The 24334-nt window shown below is 42.5% G+C and overlaps 1 protein-coding gene across 3 annotated transcripts in view; it reads right to left on the bottom strand.

Annotated features, from left to right (window-relative positions):
• Nucleotides 1-20843, bottom strand: part of RNF38 (ring finger protein 38) — a 103454-nt gene extending 82611 nt beyond the window's left edge. Inside the window, exons 1-2 of one of the 3 annotated variants that reach the window (XM_054053967.1) lie at nucleotides 20695-20820; nucleotides 6315-6399 (exon numbers count right to left, since the gene is read on the bottom strand). In XM_054053967.1, coding sequence (XP_053909942.1) covers nucleotides 6315-6363 — 49 coding nt within the window. In that variant the 5' untranslated portion in view covers nucleotides 6364-6399; nucleotides 20695-20820. Of the gene's footprint in view, nucleotides 1-6314; nucleotides 6400-20694 lie in introns of all 3 variants that reach the window. The other 2 variants (XM_054053966.1, XM_054053970.1) reach the window with 2 other exon arrangements.
• Between the last annotated feature and the right edge of the window lie 3491 nt (nucleotides 20844-24334).

The raw sequence follows: 24334 nt of genomic DNA, 5'->3' as shown, positions 1-24334 counted from the left end.
TGACAGGCATTATGAAACTCTGACTGCTCTGGTGACAGCCCATTTTGGTCTCTGCTGGCAAGTATTAACCCCATGGGTAATAGTACTCGCCAAGTAGCACTAACTCTGGTGGCCAACTCACACACTTATTTCCATGTAATCCTTTAGACGTAAACCATCGTCCAGCTCCCGGGCGAGGGACAGATCCAGCTACATCTAGGCTTTTAGAAAGCAAGTGGGTCTGCCCTGAACCTCATGACTAAACCCGAGGGCACCCCTCAGCCACGCAGCAGAGTCCTACCTACTTACATGATATGGGTACAATCTAGACTGACTTAGGACTAATCTGTCAATCTGCCAATACAGGAATAATTTGCTCTAAAACCACTGTTCACCTTTCACAAACATCCCTCCAGACTTTTAATTCCAGTTGTAACAGACATTGTGCGGCTCACAGGGCGCAAGCAGTTTTCCACAGCCCCAGCAGTCCTATTACAGACCGATAAGTGCCTGAACAGGGCAAAAGAAACCTCCTGGCACCAGGTCAGATAGAATCTGTATGACACTTTCTTCCCACTCCAAAAGTAGTCTGCTTGATTACCAGTTTTTCTTCCTGCACTATCTATTTGCAGCACTTTGCAAAACACAGCCTCTGAGCACAACAGGAATGTAAGCAAAAAGCTTCTGCCTCATGAAGCAATAAAGTACGGCACGTTATTTCAGAAGCCAGGTACGAAGCCTGTGATTTTCCTGGAATGTGATGAACCATCAGATGTTGATTTCTAGCAGGATACAAGGACTGAGGAAAGATGGAACTTTCTTTACACTGCCCAACAGCACAGGACAGACCCTTCTGTGCTCAGGTACCTGGAAACTGAAACTAGAGGAAGTAAGAGCAAGTAAGGTTGGACCTGGAGAAGTTAAGACAAAACAAAGTAGTAAAGAAAATATTACATATATCCTCCGAAAAATGTCTTTGTTTCTCTTCCTCCTCAAGACACCCAGAGGTAGTAGATGGTGAGATAAGTTAGAATGTAGCGAAATCATCGGGAGGTAGGATCATACCAAAGTATGTGTGGCCAAGACTAAATATTAGGAAAAAAGCAACTGGAAAGAACACCTCCCAGACACAAGCTCAACCCGGGGACTGTCTAATATTAAAAGATTCTCACTTCTGCCAACAGGATGACACTACAATGAGTTCAAAGTATCCTTTAACAAGAACCCAACACAAAGCAGCAATTAAAGTTAAGAAGTCTCAATACCGACAGTCTCTCAGAAACCATCAGAAATACTGAAAGACCCTGCTTAATGCTCATAATAGTCCTATGTCTAGATCTCCTTCCAAGAGCCACTTCAAGAGAGAAAAGCAGAATCCAGATCTTGTAGCTTCAGTACTATCAGCAGCCTGCTTCAACACGCCATTTAATGTTAGTTCTCCTATAGTCAAATGACTAAAGTGTGCTCTGGATTTCTAGACGAAGATCCTCATTTGTCTAACTGCCAATGTTTTCTACTTCATTTTGATAACAGAAGCAGCATCTTATGATGGGAAACTCTCCCAGTTTTTAGTAAATTATTTCTCTCCAATCCTGGAAACTGAAAAGAAGTGGTTGCCACCTTTTTGCTTTCATTTCTTGATCCCATGTTAAGGCAGCAAGGACACGAAGGGAAACACTTCCAGCTCTACCACATACCGTAGGTATGCATCTTTAAGAACACGCAGTGAACCTGGACAAGGAATTTACCTCAGTTAGCATCTAATTCTCGCGTATAATTGGAGTAGTTCATTCGTCCAGCTTAGGAGTGAGATGGTCAGCAGCTAGGTCATAACAGGCTGTTTTCTGCTATTCCAGCTACAGCTTAACTGTGCGTGAAGTTGTGACCCTAGACACACAGTTTTTAGGACATTCCTTATGTTATTTCTTTACAGTTAATAAAGGAATGGAGGCCTGATTCAGAGCTTCATGACATGAATGAGAGATAACAAACACACAAAGCAAATGTTTTATGAACCCTTAAAAGAACAGAGCTGTCCTCATCTTCCTTTATGCAAGCCATGCCCGCAAAAAAAGACCCAAATCCAAACCCAAACCAGCTCTTGCAGCATGTCCTGATTTCACCTTCCTCCTTTGTTTTGCCAACAAAGATCCCACTGCCTCACGCTCAATATAAAGAAAGAAACCGCCCAACATTGAAACACTGCTAGCAATGAATGCAGGCGGTGTTCTTTACTCTGAAGACACTATGCGTTATCACAATAAAAGCTTCCTGGAAGGACCACCTACCTAAACATTGATGAAAAAGTTGTTGTGTCATCCCCCCCCCCCCCCCGATTTTCATTGAAGAACTGATCCCTTCAAAGGTATTTAACAGAATTTTCTTCAAACAATACCGATGTCTTGGATAAGCCGTAGCATCTGTATAACTTTGGAAAGGCTCAAAATGGGCCAATTATCACCATATTATAAGATGAGTCATCTAGAGCAACACCAAGAGATCCTCACAAATACAAGATTTCTTAACCATTTCTTCTTGGTATGCAATCCAAATGCTAACTCAGAAAGGAGCACTCCCTTAGAAGCAGAAGAACAGAAGCCATATCCCTCTCCTTCTTACTCATAAACCCAATGCACTCTTCCAGAGACACAGTTTCACTGATGAGCAAAGTTTATCACTCTCTATTTCTTACATGAAAACACATAACAAAGTTCCCCCTGTCTTTGTGATGGACATGACTGCATTCTGAAGCTTACTCTGAACATTATAGCTATCAACATTTGACTGAAAGATAGGTGTTAGACAGATATAATCCACTTAGAAGATTCTTGCAAACACACACACAAAAATCTAGGTACTTAATTCAGAAAAGAATAGACAAAGTACAGCAATTTTATCAAATGACAGAGCAGCAGGTCACCCAGAAGTAGATTTTACTGCAAATTACAGATCACTCTCAATACTACTGTTTACATTTCATTTATATGGCTGGATTATTTCCACATCTGTTTTATCCTGCAGAAGCTGTCTCTCTGCTGTGTGGGGGGAAAAAAAAAAAAAAAGCACAAACAAAAACTAACAAAACCACAACAAACCACCACCCACCACCACCACCACAAAACCCAACAACTTTGTGGAAGCCTTCTAGGTAAAGTTAAAAATCTGAAATTCCCCAAAAGCTAAGCAAAACCTCTCTCCACAACAAAAGGTTTTGGTTTAACATTTCAGTTTTAATTTGATCATTTTATTGTCCTTACAATTGCAGAATTTTCCTCCATGGCAAACTTATAAATGAATACAGTATCCTAACATTTCTGACTAGTGAGTAATCTAGGCAACATCAGTACAATTCATAGACTTTATCTAGACCCTCCCATTCACAGATATTTCTTTATTCAAAATAATGGCTGCTGTGCAGCTTATTTTCAATTTTAGATGCAAGCTAGAGGACAAGGAACCCAGAAAAAACTGCCTTTGGGGTTAACTACATTACTCTTTTCAGCTGTATAACCTCCCGAGGCAGCAAACTGCTCGTGTCATAAGTAATCACACACAAAAAAACAAGAGGTGCCAAGTACACTCTCCTTCCCTACATTATCCTTTTCATCCAGCTCTTCATGAACTTTACCTTGCCCCAGTATATGCTGTGGAAAGTAGTTGTGCATCTTCAAGCACCTGTCTTGGCATTGTGACAAAATTATGAACTCAAATGCCTTTTGTAGTCAAAGGACAGATTAAGCAGACACAGATGGGGAATGTCTATCTGCACTGATTATCTATGTGAATAATTCCATGTCTCTTTATCCAGGCAGTCTTTTATTGGGCTTAAGTGGCAACGTTTTGGTAGCTGTGGACTACAGGAGTTGCTTCTGTGAGAAGATGCCAGAAGCTTCTCCTATGTCAGACAGCCAATGCCAGCCAGCTCCAAGATGGACTTGCTGTTGGCCAAGTCTGAGTGCATCAGTGACAACGGGTAGCACCTCTGTGATAACGTATTTAAAATTGAGTAAAAAACTGCTATGCAAAAGCAGGAGGGAAAAGTAAGAGAAACAACTCTGCAGACACCAAGGTCAGTGAAAGAGGAGGGCAAGAAGGTGCTCCAGGCACCAGAGCAGAGATTTCCTAAAGCCTATGGTGAAGACCATAGTGAGGGAGGCTGTCCCCTTGCAGACCATGGAGGTTAACAGAGGAGGAGATATCCACCTGCAGCCCATGGAGGACCCCACATCAGAGCAGATGTATGTGCTCCAAAAGGTTGTGTCCCATGGAGAGCCTGTGCTGGAGCAGGCTTCTGGAGCACTTGTGGCCCTGCAGAAAGATGCCCACACTGGGGCAGGTCTTCCGGCAGGACCTCTAGCCCCAGGGGAGACCATTCCTGAAGGGTTGCATCCCATGGAAAGGTCCCATGCTGGAGCAGTTTGTGAAGAACTGTGGCCCATGGGAAGGATTCACGTTGGAGAAGTTAGTGGAGGACTGTGTCCCTTGGGATGGACCCCATACTGGAGCAGGAGAAGAGTGCAAGGAGGAAGGAGCACATGTAATGAACTGACCATAACACTCACTCCCCACTCCCCTGTGCCACTGTGGGGGGAGGAAGTAGAGAAGTCTGGAGTGAAGGAGAGCCTGGGAAGAAGGGAGGGGTGGGAGGAAGATGGTTTAAGGCTTATTTATATTCCTTATTATCCTATTCTGACTTTTGACTGCCAATGAATTAACTTCCCCAAGTTGAGTCTGTTATGCCTGTGACCATAATTACTGATCTCCTTGTCTTTACCTCAACCCATAAGCATTTGTCTTATTTTTTATCCCCTGTCCAGATAAGGAAGAGCAATAAAGCAGCTTGGTGGGCACCTGACGTCCAGCCAAAGTTAAGTCACCACTGCATGACAACCTCCTTCCTCCACAGTATTTCACTTTAGCTTCCACAGTTGCTAATTTAAAGCCTTTGACACAGTTTCTCACAGCATTCTGCTGCAGAAACTGTCAGCCTCTGGTCTGGACAGGCGCACACTCTCCTGGGTTGAAAACTAGTTGGATGGCCGGGCCCAGAGAGTGGTGCTACATGGAGTTAACTCCAGCTGGAGGCCAGTCACAAGTGGAGTTCCTCAGGGCTCAGTACTGGGTCCAGCTCTGTTCAATGTCTTTATCAATGACCTGGATGAAGGCATTGAGTGCACCCTCAGCAAGTTTGCAGATGACACTAAGCTGGGAGGAAGTGTGGATCTGCTGGAGGGTAGGGAGGCTCTGCAAAGGGATCTGAACAGGCTGGACCGCTGGGCTGAGACCAATGGCATGAGGTTTAACAAGGCCAAATGCCGGGTCCTGCACTTGGGGCACAATAACCCCATGCAGCGCTACAGACTGGGGGAAGAATGGCTGGAGAGCTGCACGGAAGAGAAGGACCTGGGGGTAATGGTTGACAGCCGACTGAACATGAGACAGCAGTGTGCCCAGGTGGCCAAGAAGGCCAACGGCATCTTGGCTTGTATCAGAAATGGGGTCACCAGCAGGTCCAGGGAGGTTATTCTCCCTCTGTACTCGGCACTGGTGAGACCGCACCTCGAATACTGTGTTCAGTTCTGGACCCCTCACCACAAGAAGGATGTTGAGACTCTGGAGCGTGTCCAGAGAAGAGCAACAAAGCTGGTGAGGGGGCTGGAGAACAAGTCTTACGAGGAGCGGCTGAGAGAGCTGGGGTTGTTTAGCCTGGAGAAGAGGAGGCTGAGGGGAGACCTTATTACTCTCTACAACTACCTAAAAGGAGGTTGTGGAGAGGAGGGAGCTGGCCTCTTCTCCCAAGTGACAGAGGACAGGACAAGAGGGAATGGCCTGAAGCTCCGACAGGGGAGGTTCAAGTTGGATATCAGAAAAAAATTCTTCACAGTAAGAGTCATTGGGTACTGGAACAGTCTGCCCAGGGAGGTGGTTGAGTCGCCTTCCCTGGAGGTGTTTAAGGAACGGGTGGATGAAGTGCTGAGGGACATGGTTTAGGGAGTGTTAGGAATGGTTGGACTCAATGATCCAATGGGTCCTTTCCAACCTTGTGATTCTGTGATTCTGTGATTCTGTAATTTAATACGTTCTGTGAAAAGAAACTACACTCTGGAGTTTCTTCATGTCTCCTAATTCAGTAACAGGCTATAGAAGTAATCAGCTCACTTTTCTTTCTAATGGATTTCTTAGTGTTTCCTTCTCTGTAGTTGCCAATTCTCAACTTCAGATATTTTTCGCTTTGAACTAAGTATGGCATCTCATTTCCTGGTCTTGCCTGGCTAGCTGTCACCTGCTCTCACTCTCTTCCATTAGGAGTTCCCACAATCCCATCACACTCTTACCTTTCTCAAGTAAACAAGACCCAGCTCTCCCAAACACTCCTATTACCATAGCTCCTTGTGCTCCAACTGATACTCATGGTAATATCTGAAAGCAAAAGCAGCAACACAGATGCATGTCAGCCAGTACCTGCGACATACCCACACAGCTCAGTAGTCTTCAGTTGTTCATCTAGCAGCTTAACAGCAAAAATAACCATTTGAGTTCAAACTCTATTAGATACACAAAAATTCTGAAAAAGTGGGCAAGTTACTGCAATTATATCCAGTCTATAAAGTCACTTTGAGTGACTAATGCCTTCTGATGGGGATTTTTATTACCAATATCTTTTTTGTACAACTAAACACATTACCACTTTTTCTTTTAATGAAGGCATACCCCTATCCAATCCAAAACAGTGGCTCTCAGATTTATGCATAATGTATATACACAGATTTAAAAAAACATGTATAGTCTAGTTTACTTTTAGGCATATTTCAGTCAAAGCCAAGATCTCATGAAGTAGTGTGTAGAACTGGAAGTGTTTAAGTAGCCAGCTCAGCCAACCCCAGTAGCAACTCATTAGCTAGTAGTTCTATATTTTAGACAGTTTCACAAAGGAACCTTGTAAAGTTTACAATGCATTCAACATATATAAATCTAGGATGCAGTGGAGTCAGTTTCCTCTTCAGCACTACCTCTTCTTATACCTCAAATAATACACTAAGGCAATTAGAAGTCAACGAATATGACCAGTGCTGAACTGTAGATTTCTCCAAGAGATACAGAGGTGATTGTTTTAGCAACTGAGGTATGTAAGTCGGTGTGCCTGCCTGTATCCATTCCAACAGGACGAGATATTTGTCTCTAGCAAATGTGCAACTGAAACTATGCAAAGCAGAAGAGTTAGAACCAAAGACACCGGGTTTGTTATCAGTTGTCCATGTTTCAAACGCTCAGTACTTCTTTGAAAGCATCAGTATGCTAATAACAGTAACAATAGCAAGTGGGAAAACAGAATATTCAACAGGAATGTAAATGTATACTTAAAAGGTGCCATTCCACTCACCAAAGTACTCTTATCACACTTTGAAATTTGCTCATTCAGCAAAAGCCTTGAAAAGGAAAAGCTTAATTGGGTTGGGAGGTAGCAAAAGCAGGGTGAAGGCCTGAAAAGCCAAGAGATCAATACAGGAAGCTCTAGCATGACTTGTCAAATGAGCTGAGAGAAGCACAAAATTTTTGAGCACATGAAGCAACAAAAAAGACTGCCAGGACAAGAAGGCTGATGTTCCTCAAAAAGTTACAACATGGGCCCCCAACATAGCTGGAAATCTCTTTTCAATACCAAACATAACGGTCAAGAACTCTGAACTTCAGACAGCTGTGACCTGGTGATCTACATAAAAGATCAAGCAGGAATATTGGTAACAGCAATTCTCCAGGAGCACTGTATCTATGACCAAAGAACAATGGGGTTTATCATGCCAAAATGTTCTTATGATGACTTACTCTGTTTCTCAGAACAGGACAAACAGAAGAAGCAACTCAAAGTCATTTTCATGTCTGAGAAGACCATCTTCACCACTTTAGATATACTGATTAAGTTAGCACAGCATAAGCTTCTAGCACAGACAAACCCTAAGCAATATCTACAAAGATGCTGGATAATAAATATCAAAGCATGTCAGCACATATATTAAAATGTACTTAAGTATTTTCACCTATTGCTGTGTACAGACATCATGAAATCCTTACTGGTTATTCTAGGCCCTCTATCTACAGAGACACAATAAACCTTAGCCAGCATTTTTTCTCCAAATTGTATAAATTCAACATCTTCAGAAAATCAAAATTAAAAATAGTCCCACAGGCAATCATTTTGGTATCTTTTTGCTGGACAGTCTGCCTTAATTTGAAAATCCATAGAGATCTAAAAGGCCTCCAAAACTAAACATGATGCCTTGAAAACAAAGCTCTACTACGGCTTTGTACAATGATATACTGATTTCCTATGTCTTGCCTTCTAATGCAGACTATTAAATTCTTTGCTATTCCTCTTTTTGTCACTATTAAACTTAAAGAAAAAAAAAACAACAAAACAAAAGGGTAAAACAGCAGAAAGGGAAGAAACACAAAGGTACAGAAGAACTAAGCTACTACAAGTGCTTGTCTCTTTGGGACATTAGTCCTAAACAGAAAATGCAGCATCCAAAAAAAAAAAAAAACCAAACTGAAACTGATACGAAACAAATGATTGACCTAACACAGAAACACAATATTAAATAATAATAAATGAAATAAATGGCACAACTCTTTGCTTCAAAATGTTCTAAGGCCACTTGTGTCCCACTTAACTGAGGAGTCAGGAATTCCAGAAAATTTTGGTACCTGGCCTTACTAACTGCTTTGCCACACAGCCTCCACGCAGCTGCTTAACTAGAGATACAGACGAAAACAAGCCCATAACAATATGGGCAACTTGTTTACTTTGAGAATTCTCTTGTATGACACAGATGTTTTACGAGTGATCCTCAAAAGAAATCAGTAGTTACATGAGCAGCAGAACTGATGAAAATGTGTTTTCATAGATTTGTATCCCGTAATTTTATGTTCTCTCCCCAAGATAACCCTCCAAATTCTTACAACTCACATTCCATGCAATTCCTTTGGTTTCTCCAATCCTTGATACCCTCCATTTCCTTCCTGTGTCCCTGTAAGACAGACCATATACTGTAGCCATTTGGAAGAAAAGCACTGGCTAACTGCCCAACAGCTACCTACTTCATGGAACATTAAGCCAAACAGCACTGGATCCCTTCAAAGAGTTTTCAGGGGGCAGACTAATTTATCTGCTACTTAACTGTGGACTTCTTATCATTCATTTTAAGAAATAAAAAATCCTCCCTCAACTCAGGAGCTATTTACACAGAAACAGGACTAGCAAGACAGCTTTACAGAGAATGTCAACTTCACATTTACACGGGAAGGTGACCTGAAGGGGTCATATACAACAGTTTTCTGCTCCTTGCCTTCTATGGAGCTTTCTTCTATGCTCATATTTTGTGTTACTGACTGAATTATTGTTTGTACCATTTTTCCTTAAAAACGCTATAGAAGATTTTATGCTCTAGTAGATTTATCATTCATAAATATTAGTTAGTTAAAGAGTAACAGAAAAGGCTGAAAATACATCAGTGGATATCTTATTCTTTATTTGTACACATTTTACTCATATACCTTGCAAGCTTGAGAAATGTGCTCCCATTACTAAAAATCACATCTGTTAACTCATTTATTTGGCACCTTCTGAGAAAGTATATTGAGTATGACAGCAAAGACAAGACTCAACACCCCCCACACCTCTAAAGACTGCAAAACCCCCAAAAATTACAGTGCATACTTTTGTCTGTCAGAAGAAAACAGACTGCTTGTGCACAAACCAGCAAGGAAATAAGTTAGGAAGAAGGGCTGAGGAGTGGCAGAAATGTAGTTCTGCTTTTAGGTCCTCGTCAAACAGCTATTGATGCTTTACCCAAAAGCATTTATATACAAAATACCACAGCAAAAGGTATTTTTGGGTGTTTGGAGACGACATGTGTTAAGATGACAATGATGAAAAACTCAAGGTTGAAAAAAAAAAAAAAAAGAACAACCCTCATAAGACAGAGGTGACACTTGTATGCCTATGCAAACTGAGCTTTCAGCATGTCTTCTGACCACCTTGAACTAAACCAGTCCCAAATTACTGTTACTTCTCTATTTACAGTGCCTGAAGCGGGCATCCCCACATCGAGGACAACACATCCACTAAAACGTCATACAGAGTTATCCAGGTTGACAGGTTAACGCTTGAGGCCACTTAATCCGATCCCCCTGCTCAGACCCGGCCAATTTAAAGCAGGCTGTCCAGTGCCTTGTCTGGCTAAGTTTTGAATATCTCAAAAGTTGTAAATTCCATGTCTCCAGTTCCTGGGCTTGATCACCTCCATACCAAAAAAATGTCTTCCTAATATCTTACAGGAAATTGATGCATTCCAGCCTAAGTCCTATTCCGAGCCTCCTGCCTTACCAGTGTGCAGGAGTTTGGCTCTAGTTTTTCTGCATCCTCCCACGACAGCAGGGTAGACAGCACTGAGACTCCCCTGAGCCAGATCTTCACCAGGCTGTACAATCCTAGTTCCCTTCACATCTGCTCATAGGTCACATACTCCTGCCCCTACATCGTCCTGGTGTCCTCAAGTGAGCTCACTCCACTAAGCCAATACACCCGTTTCCAGCAGAGCTGCCATCCACCCAAAACTTTGCAATTGCCTAAGTTGAATGCCATGAGGTTCCCAGTCCTCTAGCCTGTCAAAGTCTCTCTGCATAGCACACCTACCTCCCAGCACAATGACTGGTCCCCACAGCATAGCATAATTTGTGAAATAGGTGAAGGACCCACCAAAGAGATATGTTGTTCAGCAAGAGGAGGGTCTTTTTTCAAGTTTGTAAGGTAGAACCATCCTAGTCATTATTGTACCATTTTTACCACATTTTCCACTTTCATAGCTCTTCCCTAATCTCTCACGTCCACTTATGCCCCTTTTTAAAAATGCAGCCAAAATACAGCAAAACCCTCAAGTTATTTTTCCTCAGTGCCCAAATTCTTCATTATCAGTACTTTTTGTACCTCACTGCAAAAAATGTGGGATCAGTAAGATTCACGATCCATCCCTTCTTTACTTTCTCCTTCCTCCCCCCAAAAAAAACCAAAGAAAATAATATCCATTTCCATTTTTCCAGAATGGGAGCTAACCAGTATATTATGAATTTACAGACTGGCTAAACATTTTCACCTGGCGACACAACTGAATTGGCAATCATTAATGGAATATCTGTACGAAGTGCTGTATCTTGCTTCCCTGCCCTTGCTTCAGTCCTTTGATATCTGTAGGCTTTTTTACTCCCCTGGCAAAAGCCATGCTTTCCTCCTTCCCTTTTTGGACCTATTTGCGCTAATAGCACTGCAAACTAGCTTTTCACATTATGCTATTCAAGAAGATATCAAAAAGTTTCTCCTGAAAACTCCAGTGCAGGCTTTGGAATGTAACTGACTGAACCACCAAACCCAGGGTCATTTCAGATGACCAAATTTTCCTACCCACAGGCTAATTTAAAATAAGGAACATAAAAATAAATCCACTTAACACATAGTTAATCCAAAACTGTAGCAGATTATTGATTTAAACAAGGGTTTATAGACACTTGTATGGCTTAGCATCGTGAATGAGCAACTAAAACTTTATGCCATCAGCAAATGAGAGAGACTATAAGCACAACAGACTGACAATGTTTTAAAAATAAAACTAAGTTTATTTATTAAGTATATCTTGACTCTCACTTGAAATATGCCACTGTAACGTGTACCAGTTTGCTCCTTTACTTGTTTGCTCCTCTATTTCTTTACAAGCAGAGTCACAGATTTCTTAAATTTCAACACACTTCTCGTACCAGTATCTAAAGCCTTTACTCCCAAGCCTCTAAAAATCATAATGAATTTCTGAAACTGCTCAGAGGTCTATACTGTATCCAACCTCTGAAATTACCTTCAATACCAATTCTCAGATCATATCATAAACACTTTGTGTAATCTTGCTCAAAACCACACACAAACTACAAGGACTGTAGATGCCAAGGTTTCTGAGCCAAAGGGCTCAATAACCTACTACTAAATCCGCACAAAAATTCTTTTCAAATGCTACTGCTTACCACTGCTTGGCTTGCTGTCATACCAACTTACAAAAAAGTGATGCCATGCAAAAAATCTATACAGAAAGCCTGCACATATTAAAAATAGGCAGATAAATACATTTCCAAGGAGAATAAAAGTAACTCTAAAATGTCATCCTATAGGTGAGGGAAAAAAAACCCCCACAATTCAGATCCTGTAAACATTTGCACATTCTCTTAGTGAAAGCAAAAACACCTACGTGCCTAAACCCAATATCTTCACAGAGCAAGAACCCAAGCAGATAGTCATTGCAAATCTCTAATGTTTTCACTTTAGAACCTGATCACACGCCAGTGAAAAAGCCACAAAAGACAGAGGTAACTTCCAGGTGTGCTGAAAAAAACATCCAACAAATGTTTTCAAAATGTACATTGCAGCTTCTGTGATGCAGGTTCATATGCACCAATGTGGTCATATACCACTCATGCTGTTCCATGTATCCTCCAACAGACATAACTGTTCTATACACAGTTAACATTACTAGCCCAGCTTTGTGATTTAATAGTCACTCCACAGGCTCCCATACAAACAGAAGTCATGCAAACAAATACTGTGTATGGCTTTCAGCAATTTATAAACTATTCAAAGGTAGTCTTCCTAACTGGCATTTTTCCAGGTAGGCAGATTATGAATGGTTTTAATAAGATTCACAGAATTCATACTTTAGTCCTCAATAAACCATCTGGCAGAAAATACATAATATAACTAACAACTTTCCTCCTGCCCTTCTTCCAAAAAAATGTGCCCCCAAGCACAAATCAGTAGCATTAAAGGCAAAAAGTGCAATTCCCTTATTCATAAGGGATACTGAAAACAATCATAAACACTCCTTAGCAGTCTAATGACACTCTTTTCTGACGCTGTCTGCATATCTAGTTACGTACATTATACAAAAGAACAATAATTCAATGAAATATTTAAGTAAGCTTACCCGATGTTTGGGCTTTTTGTTTGGTTGGTGGGTTTTGTTTTGTCTTGTTTTATTCCCAATTAAAGTGCTGGGGTATGTCTCCTTTTAAGACTCACACATAGAACAGTCTGGGTTGGAAGAGACCTTAAAGCTTATCTAGTTCCAACACCCCTACCATTGGCAGCGATACCTCCCACTCAATCATGTCGCTCAAAGCCTCATCCAACTTGGTCTTGAACACCTCCAGGAATGGCGCATTCATGACTTCTCCGGGAAAACCTGTTCCAGGGCCTCACCACCCGCGGAGGAAAAGATTTCTTCCTAATCCAAATGTCCTCTTTCAGCTTAAAACTACTACCCCTCATCCTATCACTGCACTCCCTGACAAAAAGCTCCTCCCCAGCTTTCCTATAGGGCCCCTTTTAGGCCCTGCTCTGGACTCACTCTAACAGATGCATGTCCTTCCTGCGTTGAGGACTCCAGAACTGAACTCAGTACTGAGGCCTCACCAGAGCAGAGTGGCAGAATCACCTTCCTCGACCTGCTGGTTGAACAACTACTGATGCAGCCCAGGATATGGTTGGCTTTCTGGGCTGCCAAGTGCACGCTGCTGGCTGATGTTGAGCTTCTCATTCACCCCTTCTCATCCAGCCCCAAAGTCCTTCTCTTCAGGGCTGCTCTCAATTCATTATCTTCTCAGCCTAAAATTGTGCTTGAGATTGCCCCAACCAAGGTGCAGGACCTTGCACTTGGCCTTGTAGAACTTCCATGAGGTTAGCACAGGCCTGTCAAGGTCCTTCTGGATGGCATCCCTCCAGTCTGTAAACCATGCCACATACTTTGGTGTCATCAACAGACTTGCTGTGGGTTTCCTCAATCCCACTGTGAACATCTGCGACAAAAATGTTAAACAGTCCCAATACCGATCCCTAAGGAATGCCACTTGTCACTCATCTCCGCTTCGATATTAAGTCATTGACCACAACTCTTCAGGTGCAACCACCCAGCCAATTCCTTATCCACCGTGTAGTCCATTTGTCAAATCCATCTTTCTGCAATTTGTTGACCAGAATGTCATGCAGGACAGTGTCGAATACTCTGCACAGGTCCAGGTAGATGATGATGTTGTTCACTCCTCTCTAATCCACCAATGCTGTAGACCCATCTTAGAAGGCCACCAAATTTGTCAGACACGATTTACTCTTAGTGAAACCATGCTGGTTGTCACAAATTTCCTCCTTATTTTCCATATGCCTCACAGAGTTTCCAGGAGGATCTGCTCCATGATCTTGCCAGGCACAGAAGTGAGACTGACTGGACTGACTGTCCCCAAGTCTTCCTTATTACCTTTTGTGAAAATGGGAGTTCAACCTAAACACAATACCAGCGAGAATGGTAACAACAATCTAGGGGCTTAGACTTGAGATGCCAGATTCTCCACTGAGAAAGACGTAGGGAAGACTGATTTAAGAAGGAACACGTGTCTGCATTTGAAAAGCTCAGAAAATAAAAAAAGTAGTAGATTGTGGTTGCTTAAAACACTTCTGAAAATACCTATGACTTACTATCTAAAAAAACACTTTTGGCATCTTTCCCTAAATAAAGCAAAGAAGGCTTTTTTTGCTTTACGTTGCACATCGAGTAACTTCCAGGAGGAAGCTTTATTTTAAGCCACTAGAGCACAAAACCAAGAGCAATTTTCCTCTCAAGAACAGAGACTCTTTTCCTTAATCAGGAAATTCTAACAAACAACCAAGAATTTACTGTTCTTCATATACACAAAGAAGAAAAAGTTAGTTTATAACAAATGTAGAAGAATGCATCCAGGCATTAAAAAAAAACAGCACCAAAAAAAAAAACCAAAACCAAATAAAACTCAGAAAAACAAAGGTGGGAGAAAACAACATGATCATATTAAAATATTCGTGCAAAGGGAGCTCCCACATCATAATATGCTCTCTGATATTTTTATATTCTACCTTCTTGTTATCCCACTCATAGCTTGCACCACATAAACAGGGACACCTCTTACAATTAGATGCCATCTCCATATGAACTTCTGGTATAAAGCAGATGCCATATTAGAGACCATTTAAAATATCTGAGATGCAGGGACTAAGAACAAAAGCTGAAATACTATTGTTTGAAAAAGACTTGGAGCCTGTCTTTCTCAGGAAGAGGGGGGGGGAACACAACTGTGTTTATTAATATCCTTTAAAGAAACTTCTCATTTTAGCCTTTTTGTGACAAGACAAACATACTCCTCAAACTATGTGAAGACAAGTGTTGGTTTTTCAGTCTCTACACCCATCTGAAAGCATAGGTGAAGCAGTGAGAGTACGAACTCTACCTTGCTGCCTAATTTTTTTTCATCTTGGAAGAAACAGCACAAGACTCAACTAGCACGTGTAACATGTCTGGGATACCAACTTCAGATGGATATGAAAATGTAAGTGTAGCATTGTGATTAAATACTGAAAAATCATGCAGATGTAAGAGGGAACTGTTAGGATATGAACAAAGGTAATGTATGCGTGCGTCTACCTGTAATTTTTCATTACATTCCTTTTCTTTGAACGACACATATGGAATCATCAATTACCTGTTATTAATTACTTTACATGTGATGAGACCATCAGTTTCAAAACCACACAAACTCTAACCAAGACCTCTACAAGACATCAGACCTAAAGTACTTTTCAGCTGCAAAATGCATGCAATTTTCAGTAGTGCCTGTGGAGTGACGTGAGTAGAAGAATCAACACACAGTCACATCTAATACTTCCCTTCTTAGTGAAAATTATTCTCTCCGCCATGTCCCAGGCAATGAACAACTTTTAGCCAAGGCAATAGCTAACAAAAGACAAGTGAGTTTACAAACCAAATCGTTCGCCAGCTGCCTTGCAGCTCTGTTATGTTTTTCTCTGTAGCTGCCCAAACTCACATTCTTTCTGACAGCTGAAGGTTCAGTTCCAATAGAATCATCCAGTTCAAATTAACAGGTACAGGCAATAATCACTATCTTGATGGATTAGACCAGAAGGATGGTCTAGATTACTTCATAAACAGATGCTGCAAATCAGAGCATGTATTTCAAAATTAAATGCTTATCTTTGGTCTTTTTCCTATTATTAAACTGAATTTTGTATTGTATAGACAATTTGGAATTTTTCATGTGCTCCTGCACAATTTAGATTTGAAATATGCTGGTATAACCAAGGATAAAGTTCTTAGAACTACAAGTACTAGAATTAAAAGATTTGCATATTAATTTTATCGATTTTCCTTAAAGTAAATTTATCTCAGTGTCACACTGTCTCTAAATATTTAAGCCGGCGTGGGAAATGCCAATATCCTCTAGCATTCACAGGAGGTGGTTCGTGCTGGCACCTAAAAAGCATACCTCTTCACAGAGTACATTTATGGCACAGAACGATTTTGGGCCTTAAATTATCATCTCTAGTTCATATAAGCACTACATATTAATTTACCAAAGAAAGTCAAAATTAAATAAAAAAATAAAGTGATAGAGTAGTCTCAGAGAATGATTTTAAATGAATGTACATTATCTGAAAATAATTAAGGTAGTACACTTGCATTTATTTCCCAAATTATTTGTACATTTATTGGATTAATTTCTGTTATAACTAACTTCTTGGGATAAACATCCAATGTATGTTTGCTAACATTAATTCTATGACTACTGGAATCTGTTAAGAGTAAACTACCTTCTGTAAAACACAAAGCCTTCTATCTTCCTTTATAATTCAAAACTAGCAAAACCAACACACTATTACAATAAATAACTCCGAGATGCGGAAGTTAATTACAACCTACTGTCCAAGACAGATTACTTCTATCCAACAAACATGCACAGTAACAAGTCTACAGTATTGTGGTAATTCTTACCAAGACGTACCACCAAGCCACTTCTTTGCTTACAAACATCGCACTTTAACCAAATCCAAACGAAGGTGCTGCGATGTTAGTTTCTCATTTGGGATTTGGTTGGTTGGTTGGTTTTAGTCTGTCAAAATCAATCACTATTCTTGAAAATGATTCACATACAGATTGTGTTTCTCTTGTTCCTACTAACAAGATATCTTTCCATATTGCTTTATTTTACACAGTTGTAAAGCTGTGAAGGCATCACCATGACATAAATCAGAAAACTTTTGTCTATCTCCAGGCATGCCAGAATTAAGTATGACACTCGTCGTAAAGCCACAGTAACTGCTTTCCAGCCTAAGAACAAAACCACACATACTGTTTATAGGTGGTCTCACTATACACAACTTCTAAGGGGACAAAAGCTTACGTGTGGTGATGCGAACATAGAAAAAGTTTCAGTACTTCTATAATAACTTTTTAGTATACACAGCGTTAGGCAGAAACACTGTGAATTCAAACAGCTTTCTACTGCACTTAATTGACATACTATTACTGTCTTTACAAGCAAGGCCATCCCCTCGCATTCCACAGTTACGCATGTATTTGAAAACGGGCACTGATCCTTTAATCAGCAGTCATAGTCTCTCCGCACTGAAAGACTTGGCAGATGCCTAGTTATCTGCTAAGATAATTTAGCATCATATGTGCATCTTAAACCATAATTTTAAAGTTATTTTTACTAAAGACTTTGCAACATAAGGAGGGCAAGTGATATTAATTAAATTTAGTATAGTTTACCAGACAACATCCAAAAGCTGATATGCAGAAAAAAGATGTTTAAAAGAAAAGCCATTTTCACTAGCTGCGGACATTACTACAGTATGTTAAACACACCACAATTTTCAAAAGTCATCTTTCCTTTCCAAATGCTGAAAAATCTGAGAGTGTTTAATACAGACCTTACCAAAAAAAGTGAAGCTGAAAAAGTCTAATAATTTCTACTATGGACACACTTTTCCCTTCCTACTTGACAACTTTGCCTCTAGGTGAGCTTCTCTTTTTCACTCTGATGTATGCATGCCAGCAGAGGCAAAGTACTTTATGGAAGGTGAAGTGCCCCTTAAAATCAGGATCTCCCATATGAAACAAAGAATCAGATCTTTGCTGCAGCATTTTCTGGCCCAATATTCTGTCACTAATCTGACAGCCATGAACAGACATTTCCATTGATACACTTCTGTTGATAATGTTGGGGAGAAAAATACAAAAGACACAACCATAACAAAAAAGATACAGCCATCACTGAACACTTTTATGCTGGGAGGAAAGCAGTAAACATCTTCTCAAACTTGCTTGTAAACTTCAGTAATTTCACTAACCCCTAATGTTTGAAGACCAGATCACAACACAGTTTTTCATCAGCAGTTAATACATAAGGCCCAGAAATAGGAGACTGCTGCTTTCAAGAGCATGACCAAGAGGATGCTCTGCAAAACAAGCCAAATTTGGCCCGTATGCAAGAGTTTGATGCATCATTTTTCCTCTGGTGGCAAATATTTGAATGAAACAGGTAGACATTCCCTAAGTCCGAATAACAGTCTTTCCCTTTGGAGAAAAAAAAAATACACTTCTCATCTCCCATCTAGAAATCTCTTGGATCTGTATGTAAATTATGGCATGTTATCTCAAAACTAGAAGATGAAACAGAGATCATGCTACATGAAAATATTTTATCTATTTCTGAGATCATGAATACTCAAATATTCACCTGCTACTGTGGCTTAAGTATACTATAAAACTTAATCGCTTAATTTGGGCACCTGCAAGAGCTCTTTTGAGCAAACTGGTTCTGACTGTTCCAGTTCCCACTATGCACAGGATCTGTGTTAGCGAATAACAAAACTTCAGGACAAACCTCTAAGGCCCCTTCCCTTTTTGTTAAAAAAAAAGCTCAGCATTCCCTACTCCAACGGTAAGTTCTTTGTATACTAGGCCTGTGATTAATTCATTATATGATAAGGGTTATAACTCCAAGATTTTACAACTCCTGGGAAATTTAAAAGCTTTTGTCCCCCAATAGTAGCGTACTAGGTCAATTTGTCTATCAGATAATATTAAGAGCATGGAAACATTAGGAGACATCAGCCAGGGTGAGATTGGGCTCTAAGACAGTGTTATCAGGATGTCCAAGCAATTTTAAAACAGAAAGTGGAAATAACAGTTTCATTAGGTAAAACCTCCATTTCCAGATCACCTATACTGGAAGGATAACTTCTGTCCTATATAGTTTATTTGGAAGACCACAACAGCTAAACAGGAGACACTGATCTTCCTCACATGCTGTGTAGTGTCAGCACACAGGAAAAACTATTTTTGAGCTACGTAAAACAATACAAAGGTACGAAAATCAAGTTCTTCCTCAACTTTCTGCATAGTACTCCTTGAATGCAATATTGGCCACAAATTCTGAAAGTGAATTAGCTATAAAACTTACTTAATTTCAGAACAAGATTTCCACCAGTATAAAAAACGATACTGCAGACTATCATGCAAGTTGAGCATCACTAAAAATGCATTTTAAGAAATGACTGATGACATATCTCATTTCTTCATACCCCAGGCCCCAAGAATGATTTTTTCTTTTCTGCCTTCCTCCTATATCACTTCCTAAATACTAATGTCATAGCCTTCATTCTTCGTGTCATTCACAAACATGCAAGTTTCATTCTTGCTGCCATTCACAGCTTAGAAAATCATTTAAGGCCCCAGTTCTGAAACCACAGAGTCACTCGTTTAAATCCAAGCATATGAGAAACTCTGCTGCAGTGCTGGAAGCAGCTCTGGTGTTTGACACAACAAGCACATCAACCCAGATGTTGGGAGCGTAGTCCCCAAAACATCGTAGCCCCAGGACGAGCGAACAACATGCCCAAAACCAGTTCTGAAGAGAGACCTTGCTGTCGGCTGTTCCCAACAGGGAACTCAATAACACGTTTCAGGGGCAGATGTTTTGGCCGCTTAAGGTGCTCAGCTGGGACTCCCACGGCGGGGACAGCCGGGTAAACGGGGGACTTTTGGAGCCACCGCGAGGGGCAGCCGGGGGGTTCCCACGGGAGGGGCAGAGGGGGGCACTTTTGGAGCTATCGCGAGGGGCGGCCAGGGTTCCCACGGGGAGCTGCCGGGGGTCCCACGGGGAGGCAGTGGGGATTCACCGGGGAGGGGGCAGCGGGGTTCCAACGGGGGACAGCTGGGATTACAGCCAGGGGTTCCCGCGAGGTGGGACAGCCAGGACTCACGGGGCTCTCGCGGGGGGGGGGGTTGGGAGGGGGGCAGCCAGGGGTCCCCGCGGTGGGGGGCAGGAGGACTCTCGCGGAGGGCAACCCGGGGTCCCCACGGGGGGCACCGGAGAGGACTTTCGGAGCCACTGCGCGGGGCAGCCGGGGTTCCCACGGGCGGCAGCCTGACTTTCGGAGCCACGGCGAACCGCGCGTTCCCGCGGCCGCCGTTCGCCCCGGGCCCCTCCCGCCGTGCCGGGAGCGCTGGCAGCGCGGAGCCCCGTGCGGGCCGCGGCGGAGCCCCGAGCAGGCCCGGCGGAGCCTCGCACGGAGGCCGGGCGAGCACCGGCAGCGCGGGCGGGGCAGCGCCCGCCGACACCGGAGGCGACACCGCCGGCCCCGGGAAAGGCGCTGGGGCGGGGTGTCCGGGCGCCGCCGGCCCCAGTCACTGCCCGGGGGGGGAGCCGGTCCCGCTCCGCTCCCGCGGGCGCCGCTCGGGGCGGGACTGGACGGAGCCGCCGCCCCCTCCCGCGAGGCCCCTTTTCCCCGCTCACCTGGCAGCGGGGCGGCGGGGCTGCCCCGGCCCTGGCTGCGCGGCTCTGGCGGGCGAGCGGCCCCGCCGCTCATGGCGAGTCCCGGCAAGCCGGAGCGAACGCGGGGAGGCGGCGAAGTCGGCGGCGGGGGAGGGGAAGGAGGAGGGGAACGGCGAAGAGGAGGCGGGCAGGAAGGGGATGGCGGGAGGAGCATCGCGGCACCGCGGTCCCAGCGGCGGGCGGCGCTCGGCATCGGTCCCCGACACCCTGTGGATGGGGCCGAGCCGCCCTCGCTCGCTGCCGAGGAGCCCTGCCCGCCTCCTCCCGCTCGGCTCGGCCTCCCCGGGCGCCCTTTGTTGCGGCGGGGGAGCGGGGGCATCCCCCGGCCCCGAGCGTGGGAAGCCGGGGGCGCCTCGCGCATCGCAAAGGGCCGGGGAGACTGCTGGTGTGTGCAAGGAAAGAACCAGAGGGGTCCGCAGGCTCCTTGGAGTGTCGCGGGAATGACGGTTTATCGCTTTGTACTCGGAAAGGAAATTGGAGAGGGGCGGATTTAGACGAGGCATAAGGGCCTTGTAGTGCCCCTAGGGCATAAACTGGAGAGGGGAAGGTTTAGGCTACGCATAAGGAAGAATTTCTTCACTGTGAGGGTGGTGAGGCACTGACACAGTTGCCCAAGGGGAGCTGTGGCTGCCCCATCCCTGGAGGTGTTTGAGGCCAGGCTGGATGGGGCCTTGGGCATTCTGGTCTGGTGGGAGGTGTCCCTCCCCATGGCAGGGGCGTTGGAACTAGATGATCTTTAAGGTTCCTTCCAACCCAAACTATTCTGTGATTCTACGTACTCAAACTAATCTCTTTGCATGAGAAGACATCAGGAACGAAATCAAAGTTTTTTATTAAAGTAATGAAGACGTCTCTGTGTGCCTGTCTGCATGTGTCTCTGTGTTAAGGTAAACAGCTGTGCTTGCCAAAAAGTAAAATATCAGGAAAACTGATACACACATAGCCAAAGAAAAATTACCACTTACCAAAATATACTGCCTAGTGGGATCCACTTGCTATTGTCAATTGAAACAATTCTCCAATATCTAAATTTGCTGATAGACAATTAATTTCATTTTGCTCATCACAGTAGTGCCATCTTCTCCTCTGTAGTGCTGTGTGTGGGAAAGGTTTTGACAAAGAATGCCTTTGCCAGCTTTACCCCTCTGTGCTACCCTTTTCCCTCACTCCTTCATGTCATTTGATTGAAGTTTTCACCTAGTGTAGGAAAGGGTGACAGTGACTCACCAGAGGGCTAGCACCTCTGTGACTTGTAGCCTACTGCTGACACGATTCACATGTCCCAGCAATTCTGTAAGGATTTTCAAAGCCTTTCTAAATTTGCTTGCCTAAACTCCACACAGCTAATCCCTCGTATCTCCAGCACTGAATCAGGAAACAACTTTGACAGCTCCTGTCTTGTGGTGCTGGTAACACAAGGATCTGAAGTACTTTCCCATCACATCCTCTGCTTCGCTTTTCAGAGGTGTGTGCACCTCTTTCAGATTGCTGTTATCATGCAAGCACATGCAGCCTGGTTGAAACTCCTGGCAGTACACAGATGACAGAAAAAGATGGACATGGCCACTATTGCTTTTTGATGATTCATTTTTCACTCACTTCCTGGGAGGAAATTGCTTTAAAACTACTCCCACATTGAAGATATTGCATAATACTGTGTTGTGGCAAAGACTTCCTCTTTTGTGAAATCTCCAAAGCTTTGTAGGTTTGAATACTGGAGGATTTCATACTAAATGAAGAGGTGTGCAGATAGCATTACTCCTTCAGTTAAGGCAATCTCTCTAACTTTTTTGCCTATAGACTGTATTCTAAAAATAAGCCAAGAAAAGATATTTCTGCAATTTGAAGTTACTACAATCATTAAATGCACAGCTACAGGCTACATGGAAGTTCAGGAAGTCTGTTTCTATTCGGTATGGGTCAGCAGTCTTGCAGACACATAATCCGCCAGTTCTTGTGCATTGCACCTCATTTACGTATGGAGCTGAGGAGTTCCATCTTCTTGTTGGTTCTGAATTTAAATCAGGCATTTTCAGGATAATATTACAAGAGCTACCCCCAAATTTATTTTTTTTCCAAGAGTCTTTTATCTCAAGTGGGATAAAAAGAGGTAATACCTTTACCCTAATACCTTCTTTAAGGCAATTTCCACATTCGGAAAACAGACAAGCTTTTGGCAGTGTACAGAAAGCCTTCAAATTTGCTTCAGACCTGCAGGTACTTAAAGAAAAAATTTTCTATCTCTAAGGTTTAAACAACTCATATTTGAATTCATTGTTCTAAACAGAAACACAGTGATGGATGTGTAGACTTAAACTCATTGATAGTTTACATCAAACAGATGTTCAAACTCATAACAAGTGATCTTTTTTTCTTGTTCTCTTTTGTGACTTTTGTTTTGAAGTATGCAAACTTCAAATACTGCAATGATCAGAAAGGTACTACACTTAGTATTGTAGACTTCGCTTCAGTTGAATTCAGAACTCACTGGTTTGAGTTATAACAATCACTACAAGAACATCTGACACAGATGCAAGCTCTTCTGCAGACCAGGGGTGATTGCTTTTCTTCATAACTCATTCTGCCTAAAAAACCAGCATAAAATTTGAGGCTAGATTTCCATATCTCCAAGTGGTCTGCCAGAATCAGTCATAAGGTACGAGTCTCAAGGCTCTTACTATGTTCCAGTGTTGAAAACAGTGACATTAGGTATATTGTTTCACTAAAAATGGAACAAGTTAAACCTTCACTGTGCCTAAGACATCTCTTAAAAGCTAATAGCAGGAGTAGTGGTGTTTAAGGCTTTGGGTAAGCCAGACTTTGTAATGGGATGATTTTTACCTGGCATCCTTCTTTATCTCTTCCCCCCACCCTCAGTGCTGCTGAAGTACCTGATACATAAAAAAAAGATCTGCTCTAATTAAGACTGACAAGATGGTAGTTAGTTGAAAAAAATTAATTCAACAGAGAGTTGTGTCAGATTTTTTGAAAGTACACCTCTCTTACCTTCTAACAGAAGGCTGATATGCATATTTTAAAAGTATTTTCTTTATTCCATAGGCAAGTAAACATGTTCACTGCGAATTTCTTGTAGAGAAAAGGCATATTTAGCTTCCTGCAGACATTAATTGGTATTTTAAGTAGTTGCAAAAGACACATGAAATCAACAGAACTTGAAACTCCCATTGCAGGTGGTATATAAGATATTTCCACTGGTACTAACTTCATGACTGCTCTATTTTCCACATCTGCAGGTGCCCGCTGCTTACTGCAGGTGTTGCCTAAATTGCTCTTTATGAGTTGGAGGCCAGTCCTGCCATATCACTGGACACAAGGCTCCTACAGGAGTCAGTGGCTTAACATCTGGCTAAGAACTAGATCTACAGGGACTAAAATGAATCTATTATCGAAGGTGCCACTGGGATATTTCTAATCTCATTGAAGAATGATAAATGTGAAAGGCAGAAGGTGGGATACATGTCTCAGGAAACAAACATTTGTGAAGCACAAAAATATATTCAGGTCCTCTACTCCTGCTGGAAAATAACATATTCCTAAGACTGTATACAGAAATCTTAGAGCTTTAAGTTGGGCTCTCTGC

This window comes from Cuculus canorus, chromosome Z, assembly GCF_017976375.1.
Source record: "Cuculus canorus isolate bCucCan1 chromosome Z, bCucCan1.pri, whole genome shotgun sequence".
Classification (NCBI taxonomy): domain Eukaryota; kingdom Metazoa; phylum Chordata; class Aves; order Cuculiformes; family Cuculidae; genus Cuculus; species Cuculus canorus.
The sequence above is the reverse complement of the archived record's forward strand: the minus strand, read 5'-3'. Positions and strand labels throughout refer to the sequence as shown.